Genomic DNA, 12,789 nt, shown 5'->3' with positions numbered 1-12,789 from the left:
AAGACCAACCCTGCATTCCCCCAATTCCTGTCTATAATTTCAGACTTCACCTCCTCTCACCCACATTTATCTTCACTTTTAGGGTATTCCGGAATGCAGGCTTGGCAGGACCATCTTGGGCTTCACCTCAGAGTGCATTATTGAGTCCCTCCATCCGGCCAACCCCAGCTGAGCACCAACCCATGCATGGACCATGCTAGGCCCTCCAAGCCCCAGACAGATTCCCTGACAATGCCATTAGCACTCGGAACACTCTTTCTTAATCCCTCCAGTTTGTGAGGCTCTGGAAACCATCCTCTCTTCACTCTCACTCCACATTACATTTCCTTACCACAATATCCTTTCCACAAGCCCCATGACTTGTATGTGGGTATCCCATGTGTGGCTCTGCAAAATGCCTGTTTTGTTTTTTCTTTTTCTCTCTGGCTGGGAGGGCCGTCCCCACATCCTGGGGATGCTTTGCGGGCAGCAGCCTGTGGTGGTACCTGCTCCTGGAGCAGCAACCCTCTGGCCAACCTCAGCGATGCAGTTATGCTGACTTCTCAAAACAAGGGAAATGTCAAGTAAGACCCCAGCCCCCCAGGCTCTTTCCCCATACCTCCTGCCACAAATTGCCCCATAGCCACTCGCTGTTTCCCTTTGATAGCAACAAATGTGCTTGTTGTCATTGTGTGAGTATCTATGTGTTAACTCAGCACTCAGATGGGGCTGACAACTGAAAACAGAAATCACATCTTCAGTCCATCAGAAAAACAACAGCTACAAGAGTGACAATTCAAGAAGCGGGTTCCCTCTTCAATTCCCTTCTCTTTCTCTGGCTCTTTGCCTTCCTTGCCTAAAATCTAAAATTTACCTGAAAATTAGCTGTTATATCTCTTTCCCTGTATTCCAAATAAGGTGAGTATATGTTTATTTGCCTTATATGTTTGTTGCTTTTGTGTTGCCTCTAATTTGAACCTTAAATTCCTAGAGAGCAAGAAAACAATTATATTGAAATTCTTAGTGCTCTAAAATGTTATAAAACTATTTAAGATTCTTCTTGGACTCATGCCTCTTCTATGCTGACTCATTTTTTTATAACAACGTGTTATATGGAGCCAGAAATCTAACCTAAAACTAGCTCCTCAGTCACAAAAACTAAAACTAAAACAAGCTCATCTAACCTAAAACTAGGGTGTCAGTCATAAAAATTTTCTTGGTAGTCCAATTACATGTTATACAAACTATAACATCAATAAATTAAAAGGAAAATATTAGTAAATAATATTAGTAAAAGACAAAAAGGCTGTTAATGAACTTAAGCAGATACTACAAATAAAAGTTTTTAATAAAAATAGGAGTTGAAAGAAACTACTTAACCATGAAGAAGAAAATTTACTAAAAACCCATAGCAAACATGAAACTACACCAAAGCCATTTCCAATAAAATTAGGAAAAAGACAGGAATTCTCACTCTTACCTCTACTGTCAACATTCATTCAGAGGTTCAAATTAATGCAATAATTCAAGAAAATTAAACAACCATTATAAATATTGAAAAGAATAACTTATCTTTATTTGTAGATAATATGTTTGTATAACTAAATAGCTCTAGTATTTGCTAAAAATAACATTAAAATTAACCAAAAAGTTTGGTAGGGTGATTAAATAAAAAGGTAAATATTCAAAATCAAGTTTTTCTTTATTCAGAAATACCCAACTAGAAACTAAAATGAGATTTTAAAAAATTAAAAAATACTTAGAAATAAATTTAATAAGAAAGCACAGGGTCTAAGGGGAGAAAAAAAACAACAGCAAACCTTACAGTATTTTCAACAGTCATAAAATAAGACCAGAATTTTAGGAAAAAAAAAATTAGGGAAAGAAAGGTTGAAGGAATTCTTAGTTTTTACAGACATCACTAAAAAATAATGATAGCTAATATTTATACAGTTGATAAACATTGCTCAAACTGCTAATCACTAGTATTTATACAGTTCATAGAGATCACTCAACTATAATAATAGCTAGTATTTGCAAGTTCCAGGACTGTTTTAAATGCTCAAATATACTAACTTATTTAACAACCTTGAGGAAGGTACAGTTATCATCAGGACATCATAGATGAAGATTTTAGGCCAAGGACACATTGGCCTAAACCCAGATACCAAAATCTTTGTTTCTAATCATACCCTTCCACCTTTTCCATTTTTTTTTTTTTCTCTAACTATCCACCTATATCCAATGAGTTTGGTTGTCTAGTCTTCCAGGACATAACAAATTAAAGAGCAAATTAGAAGAAACAGGGTGAGCAAAGCCTTTGGAGATAACAGTTTACCGTCTCATACAGAAAATGATAACCAGTGGAAGTAAGAACCACGTGAGCACACGTTTATGCTCCTATTTCACGGGGGACCAGAGAGCCTCCACGTCCCAGCGGATCTTACTCTATCACCAGCACACAACATAATGACTAGTATTCCTAATAGAACACCGAATCATAGGAAGGTAACTTTATGCTTTTCAAATGTACCTAAGTACACATCCCATTCTAAAATAAACCTATCCAAAAACACTTAAAATGTAAGTGGCAGTCCTAAATACTCCCTTTTATAATGATACTTTCAACATGGGTTCTAAATAGCTGCTATTTTGTGTTTTTGTTTGTTTTTGTTTTTAATGCTTTCTCTTCTATCTTCAATTTGCCATTGTTACCTATGATTCAGTTTCTATGCACTGAATTAGGAAAGAATCTGTCAAACACACTGATACTTTACAGATGTTTCTGGAACATTATGGAACAGTCATAGGCACATGGTATTGAAGATGCTCCCTGACCTTCCAAGCTTTCCTTTCACGCCATTATGAACACTCAGAGAAATACGAGAGCATCCCTTACCGTTCTCCTGTGTATCCTGGACTGCAATGACATTGGCCTGTGGCAGCATCACACGTCCCTCCATTATGACACTGACATTCTTGGGAACAGTTCTTTCCAAAGCGACCCTCAGGGCAAGGCTGACCACACACTGTGCCCTGTATTCAAAGAGACTTGGAAAATTAGATGGGCCACCAGCCAGGGGACTGAAGGAGGAAGAAAAAAGAGAGGAACTAGAAAGGCAAGGAGCGATATGGCAATAGGGCTGCAAGAAAATTAGATTAAGGGAATTTTAGAAAACAAACTGCTCATCATCTTAAAATGTTAGAAATTTTAAATTGACTTCTTTGCATGGTAAGCCCAGCTCTCAAGATACATTCAAAGATGGCAGAATGTAATCTTAAGAAAAACCATATTAAAAACTGAAGCATAAGACAAAGTTACATCAAATTATTATGGCAACCTGAGGAATTTATAAATCCTCCTGAAATGTCCTTCCTTGTGTCTTACATGCACAATAAGTCAACAATACTTACTGAACATCCCTTACATAAATGGCACATCTGGCGCTCATGGAATATCCAAATGCTTTACCATATGTTCCAGAAAAAATACACATTATCATTGGCTTTATTTCTTTTAATGTAGCATACCATACGATTGAAATTTTGTGTAACTGAATTAACAGTAACATTGCCAATGAAATACATCTACAGGAATAAAGCTAGACATTTATTTCATAACAAAAACACTTTTATTTTCAGCAGGTACAAGAAGAATTGCTGAGCCAAGATCAATAGGAAAGCTTATTTCTTGGGGAGAAAAATCAAGAGTAACTTGGACATTTCTCCTCACCCTGGAGGCTGCTCATCTTGTCAGGCCCTGTCGTTATATTCGTTGCAGTCCTATGTGAATGAGAAAAAGATCCTGTACCAATAAGTCAATGGAATACTCTATTTTTCACTTCACTTGGCGACATAACATGGGCTTGTAGCTTCTGTTCTATTTATTGGGATTATAATGAGAGCAAACAACATACCCCAAATAACAGGGATTTTTCTAATGTTTTTAACTGCTGGAAGCTGTTGCTTTGTCCTCCCTTTCTCTAAAAAAAGGCAGACTGTGGGCACTCTGAAATTGGAGGCTAGCTAACACCAGATGGTTTCATAAATGTTTATTCTGGATAGCATAAGAAAACACATTTCCTCTAACTCCTGGCTACCCACAAAGGCAGTTGGTGTACTTAATTAGTCTCCTCTGGTGGTTTCTAGCTATTTACAAACAGGGAAAGTTCTTCCACAGACAGTTGGAACCAAAGAGGCCTTTGAGAGATGATTCAAATCAGCGCTTAACTGAGAATCAGCTACGTGCCAGGCATAGTGCTAAGCACTGAGGATCAAAGATAAGGTCACACCTTAATTAGCTCACCTCAATGTGAGGGAGACAGATGTAAAAACAGCTCTAATTCCTCCAGTATATACAAATACTATACTTAATGTAATGTGAAAAGACAACTGAAGAAACCATGAGCTGAAGGCCCGTCTGGTAGGCAGAGCCTTTGGTGCAATTTCTCACTCTCTCAGGGCCTGACTCTTAACTACTCAAAATGGTCCCATATAAGCATCAGAGATGGTGTTGAAATATTGTGTATGAATAAAGGTTAATGTGATTAAGGAGGACATCATTTCTATTCATCAAAATACATATGTGTGTTTGCATAATAGGAATATGTATTCATCTTCGAAAAGCACCTAAAATGATAGCACAAATACAATGTTGTAAAGGAGAAATATAAGTTGGAAGCTCAGCTATACAAAGAGAAAAAAAATGACCTGAAGCATTCAGTAGAAACATCTTTCAAGGTAGGGTGCAGAGCATAGAGAAAGGGGCGGAGTGGAGGCTCCACCAGGCCTATGGAAAGGGTCCATCTGTCCACCTATGGGACTCATGGTCCAAGCCCGTGGTTACCACACTCCCAACTCAGGATCACCCTAACTGAGAAAACTTCAACCTCAAGACAAGGCAACTCCACAGAAAACATTTACACAGAAGTCCTGGGAGTAGAACGCCTACAGTTGCTCATCCAAAGACACAGGGCTGTCCGGACACTCCATCTCTCCAGCAAATCCTTCCCTTGCCAAAGGCCAAGCAAGGACCAGTGTCAGCAAAAGATCGAATACAGGGAATGAAAGAAGAGAAGTAATCAAAGAGAACCCAACATTTCTACCTTGGGCAAATGAGAAAAGTGTTCATTTTTACCATGATTAAAAAAAGAAAAATCCAAAGATAGAAGGGGAGTATGCTCAAGAAAGGCCTGGGTGTGCAAGTTTGGTTTTATTAACACTGACTCGGTACTCCTTCGATAGCACCCTTGTCTGCCTCATTCTGAGGCAATCAATAAAAGGCCCTCTCCCTCTGACTCCACTGCCTCATGGAGTTTCTCCACACTTTCCTCTAGAATCTAACTTTGTCTGGCCTACTCACCATTTCTGACCTGCACCTTGGGTCTGAGATTTGTGGTACACTTTCCCTGTGGTCTTAAACTCTCCCTTACTTCCCAAGACCCTCATTGGGAAGTGGATTCCAGTTCTCCTCTGTTCTATGCCCACAGTAAAAGACAACACCAGACCAATTCTACCCCCACATCTGGATGTGGACACTCCAGCTTAGGGGTAGCCCAGACAGATGGTGGCTTCCTGTTTATAGGTTATCAAGGTTGTAGTGTCTAACAGGATGGTGACAAATACACATCTAGTCTCACATTAGGTAAGATCAAGATTTGGAAAAATCAGCAGGTGATTCTTAAAGCTATGGGTCTACATGAGGTTTCCAGAGAGGATTTATAGTGAGAAAAGAGAAGAAGGATAAGATTGAAACCTAGGAAATACTGCCATGGAGCGGTATGCAGAAGAAGACAGACTAGGTAAGGACAGCTTTAGCAAGAGTGGTAAGAGAGAGGGTTATCAGAGAAGTGGAGGGCAAGGAGATTAAGGAAGGGAGGTGGGTGATCAACAGAGTCAAAGCTCCGGAGAGTTGAAGCAGAATGAGAACAGAAGAGTTACCAGTGGATGTGGCAATTAAAAACCTCCGCAAGAACAGCTTCAGTATGGCTCAAGGAGATAGAAGGTGATAATGAAGTAAATTGCTCTTTTAAGTAGTTTGTTAATGAAGGAAACAGACATTGGTCATTCACTCTTCTGCCTTCAAGCAGACATATGCACAAACCAACTTAGAGAGATAAGAACCAATATTATTTCCTGATTTCAGATAAGTCTAATTGGTTAACCAGCTTTGACATCTTGTATTTCATGTGACACTAAGCCTGTGAAATTGCTACATGAAGAAAGGGTATATCGGTCAAAGTTTGGGAAGTGTGGTGAGTTATAGCTTCCTCTTGGATTATCACACTAAAGGCTCTGAGAAGTTCTGCAATCTTTGGTAAACTTGGTTTATCTCAATGTGTCTCCAGATTTATATAACCATATCACTTTTTTTCATGTAACACTTACTCTGCTAAGAATAATGTTCTCAAAGAACAATAGTGGTTCATGGAGCATAAGTAAGAAAATGATAATTCCAGTGTTTATCAGTTCTGGCTGTCATGTGTGATTTCCTAAGGGAAAATGCAGGACAGATGACCACTACCTTTTCCATGAGGACCCTTAGTGCATTTCTAGTCCAGGATTAAATCACCCTGGCCTTCTCTGGACTAAAGGATTTTAGCTTCAAAATCTATTTCCAATTTTGGGATCTTTAACCACCTTTATGACTTTCTTTTGTGCTACAGTCCTCCATATGCATGCTCACTTGAGCATACTGGAAGGGGCGATTTGAGGGATGGGGGCAGGGGTGGGAGGGACACTTACCATCCAGCCAGATGGGCAAGAGCACTCTCCGGTGACATGATGACACACTCCTCCATTCTGGCAGGGGCACCTCTGCTCGCACTGCGGACCATGTTTGCCAGGGGGACAAAGATCCTCACAGCTGAGGATTATGTGTGACAAAGAACACTGTTATTATTTACCCAACCACACGGCCTTCAGGTTCACAGATACAACAGCACCCAGGGCCCTAAAACAGACACACTTTTCCTGTTCAAGGATTATTCGTTTAGTTAACACCAAGAGCATTCATCATATTGGTGGGGGTCACCCAGTCCTTTCCTTTGTTTTGGGGTGCTTTCTAATGAAACCATTTCAGTTTGAGGAGAACCCATCCTATCTGTAGCACCGAGGAAGAAAAATGGCCACTCATTAGTGATGGGAACTTTCCATGTAAACCTTCTGAAGCTCAGACGCCACAGTTTAAGTCTACTTTTGTTGATGTGTTTGTTCTAACCTTGAAGAAAATGGACACATTTGCACATCACTCCCTTTTTGCACATATTCTTCATAATCAGTTGTCAGCATTCTCTTCTCCAGACTGACAAGTCTCCATTTAACCCCTTTATGTCATATGGACATTCTTCTCTAAGGCTTTGTCTTTTTTGCTCTTCTGTGAAATTGCTCCAAATTTCCCACAGCCCTATTCAATTGCGGCCTTGATAACACCCATAAAAGCAATATGAACAACTAAGCAGTTTGAGACAATCACCCATTCTTCTGAAAATCAGGGCTTTCTGGGCTAATGCAATTTTTTCTTTAGCTCTACTTTATAGACATTAACACTGTCGGCAGGAAGTATTTACCCAATCAGCTGCTTTTTTTTCAAATTTTAGTTCTGTGATTTACAAGTGTAATTTTCTCAGGAAGGGAACAAGATTTTTCTCTCTCTTACTTTTTTGGCAAGTTCTGCCTCTTCTTCTGGTTGCTAATAGAAGCAAACTGAAGAATGCACTTCCCACAAAATAAAGAAAGTAGTAGAGGTTAGGTAGTTGCTTCAATGTTCTCCAGAAAGAATTAAACTACCTCTGAGCACATTTCCTACACTGATGTGATAAATATATCTTTATAGTCACAAAGCAACATACATATCCATGGGTATTAATAACCCAGTTAATCCTTTATTATGGACTATTTGTAACATCTTCCTCCTTTCCTCTTTTCTAAGGCACTGACGCCCCTACCCCAGCTTTATGCAGCTAATTAATTGTCACAAACAGCAGAACAACATGGACCATTAACAGCCAAAAGTGTAAAATGAATGTAATTGCAGGAGATTCAATGAAGAACCTGAAATCTGCCCCCAACAATCTCCAAATACTGCCATTCAACATAACATCCTGACCCTCTCTATCTTTGCCCCACCAAAAGGCAAGAGCATGGAAGCTGGCCCTTAGATTCTGGCAGAGCGCCGACGGCTGACGTTGGAGAGCCAAACAGCAGGAGCACCTAGCGGCTGTCGCTGTGGATCTCCATATCTATTTCTGGAATCTAGCCCTGTCAGTAACGCTTCGGGCAGCAACAGAAACAGAGGGATGAGGAAGGACTATGATGGCGGCAGCAGCATGTATGGACAGGGCGGGTGGGCTCTGCCACACTACTCACAGCACATCACTTACAAGGCTCCGGTGTATCCTGGTGGGCAGCGGCATTCTCCCGTGACGTAGTCGCAGGTGGCACCATTCTTACACTGGCACCGCTGGTGACAGTCATTACCATAGGTGCCCTGCTCGCAACGGTCCTCGCAGCGCCAACCCCGGAAGCCTGCAGCGCAGTGGCAAGCCCCCGTGATGGGGTTGCACAGAGCCCTGTTTTTGCACTGGCACCGGCTGCTGCAGTGGGGCCCCCAGTGATCACCGTCGCAGGCTGAAGTTGGGGAGAGAAAGAGTGGAGGGTATCAGAGTGCAGGTGTGGGGAATGGCAAAAACCAGCCTTCCTCTCCCCTTGGAGAGAAGGGCTCAATGACCCCTCATCACGCTTCCTTCGCTGGTCATGAGGGCTTTGGCACCAACCCATGGCCACAAATGTGCTCAGCACCAACTGGGCCACTTCCTATCACTCCATTCCTTCAGCATCACTATGTTTTCCAGCTCCATGCCTTTGCTTGGCCTGTCCCCTGCACCCAGAATGTGGAGTTTGATGTGGCTAGAGTAATGAGCTCTGGGAGGGACAAGGGGTGCTGGGGAAGCAGGAGGCTGGCTAGGCAGATGGGAACCATCGGCTCATGCGAGAACTTCTATGCATGTTAAGGGGTTTGGATTGCATCTCATGGACAAGGGACTGGTAGTGAAGGATTTTAAGCAAAGAGGGACAGTGCAGATGTGCCTCCTAAGCATGAGGAATAGGCAGGAAGGAGCTGATGAGAGGCAGAGAGATACAAGGGTACTCCAAAAAGTTCATGGAAAGATGTGTACTATCTTTCAGTTTTATTTTTCCATGAGCTTTTTGAAGTACCCTCGTAGAGCAGGAAGAACGGCAATAGTTCCGATCAGTGAGGGGGCCTGAACCCAGGCAGTGACAGTGAAGCTGGAGATGGCAGCCAGAAGCAGAGCTACTGGGGCGTGGACTGACCCTGCTACAGGTCTGGGCCAGAGTACACTAAGAGGGAAACTGCTGATCTGCTCAAGGTATCAGTCAAAATATGTGTGATTGGGATGTAATTCCAATTATCTCCCAAAGAAAAGGCAGGAAAAAGTGGACTAATAAATTTAAATACAGTGACCTATTTAAAAAATAAGACAAACCTGCAAATGAAAATGGACAGCAAATAAAAAGAGAATACGCACGTGAAACCAGCTAAGACACAGGCAGAAAATAGCATTTGAAAGATATATTTAAAAGGCAGTTCCAAAGAAAAGGAAGAGGGGCTACAATACAAAGGTCAATGAGTAGGAAAGGAGGAGCACAGGAGGAAAAAACCTCCATCCAAAACATTCTAAAAAACTATAAAGGGTAACGATAAATAAAACCTACTCTTAGTATGCATGGCCCAGCCAGCAGCGTATTTATTTAAAAATCACTAGGAAAGCTGCACCCTGCCTAGAGCTCTTCGGATAAATTGCTTTTACGGTTGAAAACAAAAACCAGTTTGTTTCATAAAATCTTTGTGACTTCAACAGACCTAGAATAAACTCTTGTAAAAAGAAAACAAAACTCTAGATTACACAGCAAACAACTTATTAGAGGTACAGGATCCATCTTCCAATAATAGAATCTACTTTTGATTTTATAATATCAAAAAGTTCAAATGAATAATTCTGTTTTTAATTAGTACGGCTTTGGTCTCATTAGCACTTTAATAAACACACTTTAACACAATTAAAAACAGTGAGAGAGAATTATTGAACGTAAAGCAGATCAAGAAAGCAATTACCTAAGAACTCACAATCTTCTCTCACAAAATAATATTAGGTGGTAGTTTCAAAATGAGATTCAAGCCTAATTGTTATTCATATGAGTTGTTTCTTTTATTGCCTATGGATATGGACAATTTTTTTTTCAATTGTAACTCTTTTAATCTACGATCTTAAAATAAAAATTTCTTTTTAAAAAATTACATGGTATGTTCCTTTTGGTCCTCTCAGCTATTCCCAGGTAGAGAAGAATCTATCCTATTTTTAAGGTTCTCCAAAATAAATTCTACAGCCTTTTAAAATTTGTTTCTTGATTCATCAGTCTTCAAGAGTAAAGAAAATCTTTATTCCATATAAGCCAAATCTATTATCCTATCATTTAATCCTTTTTTCTCCTGTGCTTCTTACAGTAGAATCTATCCGACTCATCACTATCCTCTATATTATAAATGATCATATTCCTGAAATGTGAATGCATCCTTGACCCTGCTCTTTTCTAGACTAAATACTACTACTCCAATACTTTTACTTATTTTCCAAAAGTTTACTTAATTTCATTCATATTCTTTGCTGAGAATCCTCTCCAAAGATTCCACGTATCTTTCAACTTCTGGGAGCCTCAAATATTGAAATAAATGTCTCCCTATTCCTCAGGTTTAATGGAGGATTAGTTGATTGACACAAAAGGCAATTTAAGCTCATAAAATTACCTTGATAAGGACATCAAGATTATGTCAAAAGCACTTAAAAAAATCATGATGGGTTATAGTAGAGTTTTTTTCCCACTGTGACACTGTGATAAGAGTGGGCCCCCTGGGCACACTCAGGGGACAGGACTGGTATCTCCTCTCTTTCACGACCCTTTTCTGTATCTCATTCAACAATTTCCTTCCCAGTAGAGCAGTCAGGCAGGGACCAGCTCTATTTTCTCAGGATTAGACCAAAAAAAAAAAAAAAATCCTCATGATAAAAACAAGTTTATAGCAGAAATTAATAACTATCAACATAGAAAAAAGGGTTTGGGGCTTTTAAAGAAATATTATCATGCTGACATGGTTAATTTCCTGGCTGTATCTAAGCACTACAGCCTTCTTTGAAGTGACAGATTTCCCACTTTGGACTGTATTTTCCTAAGAGGCCATTGATGCATGGACATGACAAAGTTAATGCTGTGCATCAACATGGGCTAGTGTGGGGGAGAAAAAATCCATATACAGAAGTTTACAGACAAATAGTCAAGAAGTAGAATAAGTAGGACACAGAAACTTGGGTCGAATTCAGGCATCACTGTGACTTCCTTTCCTTTCTTCATCTGTCATATTTAACTGCTTCAACACAACCATTTTTAAATGTATCCTGGAGAACTACACAGTCCACAGAACATAAGCCAGTTTTCTACCCTGATTACTATGAGTACAAGTCTAGATTTTGTCTAGACAAGATCACATTCATTCCTTATGTTTAGTGCAGAACTCGATCGATTATCCTGGACTCAAGTACCATGTTTAGAGAGACAGTCTGGAGTGAGTCTGAACTCAAACCATCTGACATCTTTTACTTAACACCTCACTCTAATCTCAAGGGACAAGAGTTTCACTCCACTAGAGAAAGTGACTGGTTCGGTACTCTCACTAACAACTTAGAAAAAAATGTAGTTAGCATACAAATAGCTTGAGTATCCTAAGAGGAAAAAAAAAAAAAAAAAAAAAGGTAAAGGAACAGCATTTTATTTCAGAGTAAATTGAAAGGAACCTAAATGCTAGTGAGCGAGTGATCACTCATTTTCAGCTTCTGGTTTCAGCTCTTACTGTGCTAACAGCTGGAAATGGGCTCTCAGATACAATGTGCCCAGATTCATGCACATGTTTCAACAAACAGCTTAATAGGGGTCTCAGACAGGCACAGACAGCTTGCTCTAATAAGCTCTCAAAATAAGTTGGAAATAAAAGAAATTTTATACTTCTGTGTGCTATCAGAAGTATATAATCTATACTCCAACACATAGTGAAAACTAGCAGAGCATTACATCTTCCCAAGACAATGGACTCACACTGGTACCCTTACGGCTATAACTTAAAATGACCCGAGTAACCACAGGTTACATTCCAGGGCTGGCTACCTGTGATTCACTCACATGATATCTCTTAAGCATCTGCCACGTGCCAGGCATGGTGCTAGACCTGGAGTTCAAAGGAGACTAATAGAGCACACACTTCTAGAAGCTTTCAGTTTAATGGCAGAGACATCAAGGCAGTAAGCAATAAAATACTGTGTAATAAGTAGGAAGGCAAGGGTATGGACTAGGTATGACGGAAAACACAGGAGTGATACTTAACCAGTGTTGGTGTATCAGAAAAGTCTTTCCAGCTGAAAATGAAGATTAAATGGGGGCCTAAAGACAGAGCATGCCATATTTAGGTAAAAGGTAGAGGATTTCTGCATAAAAAGACAGAAATTCTGTTTTTATGGGAGGAGGTCCAGGAGGAGGGGGGTTGCAGGAAGTATTGCATTCAGAGAGAATGATACATAAAACAGCCAAAAGGTCCATGAATGCCATCTCGGCTCCTAAGCTACTGCACCATGGCCATTATCATCTTTCTTAGCTAGGTGCACAGCAAAAATAAATAAGTAGAAATAAGATAGAATTAGGTAGAGATGGAGAGAAGGACCTATTCTCTCCCTCTCTGTCTTCTCT

At 40.1% G+C, this 12,789-nt stretch overlaps 1 protein-coding gene across 1 annotated transcript in view; it reads right to left on the bottom strand.

Moving 5' to 3' along the window:
- Positions 1–12,789, bottom strand: part of MEGF10 (multiple EGF like domains 10) — a 106,237-nt gene that overhangs the window by 46,294 nt on the left and 47,154 nt on the right. Inside the window, exons 5-7 of the mRNA XM_063088199.1 lie at positions 8,361–8,607; positions 6,724–6,844; positions 2,879–3,015 (exon numbers count right to left, since the gene is read on the bottom strand). Coding sequence (XP_062944269.1) covers positions 2,879–3,015; positions 6,724–6,844; positions 8,361–8,607 — 505 coding nt within the window. The remainder of the gene's footprint in view (positions 1–2,878; positions 3,016–6,723; positions 6,845–8,360; positions 8,608–12,789) is intronic.

Source organism: Cynocephalus volans, chromosome 2, assembly GCF_027409185.1.
Source record: "Cynocephalus volans isolate mCynVol1 chromosome 2, mCynVol1.pri, whole genome shotgun sequence".
Classification (NCBI taxonomy): Eukaryota; Metazoa; Chordata; class Mammalia; order Dermoptera; family Cynocephalidae; genus Cynocephalus; species Cynocephalus volans.
Note: the sequence above shows the minus strand (reverse complement) of the source record. Positions and strands in the feature narration are given on the sequence as shown.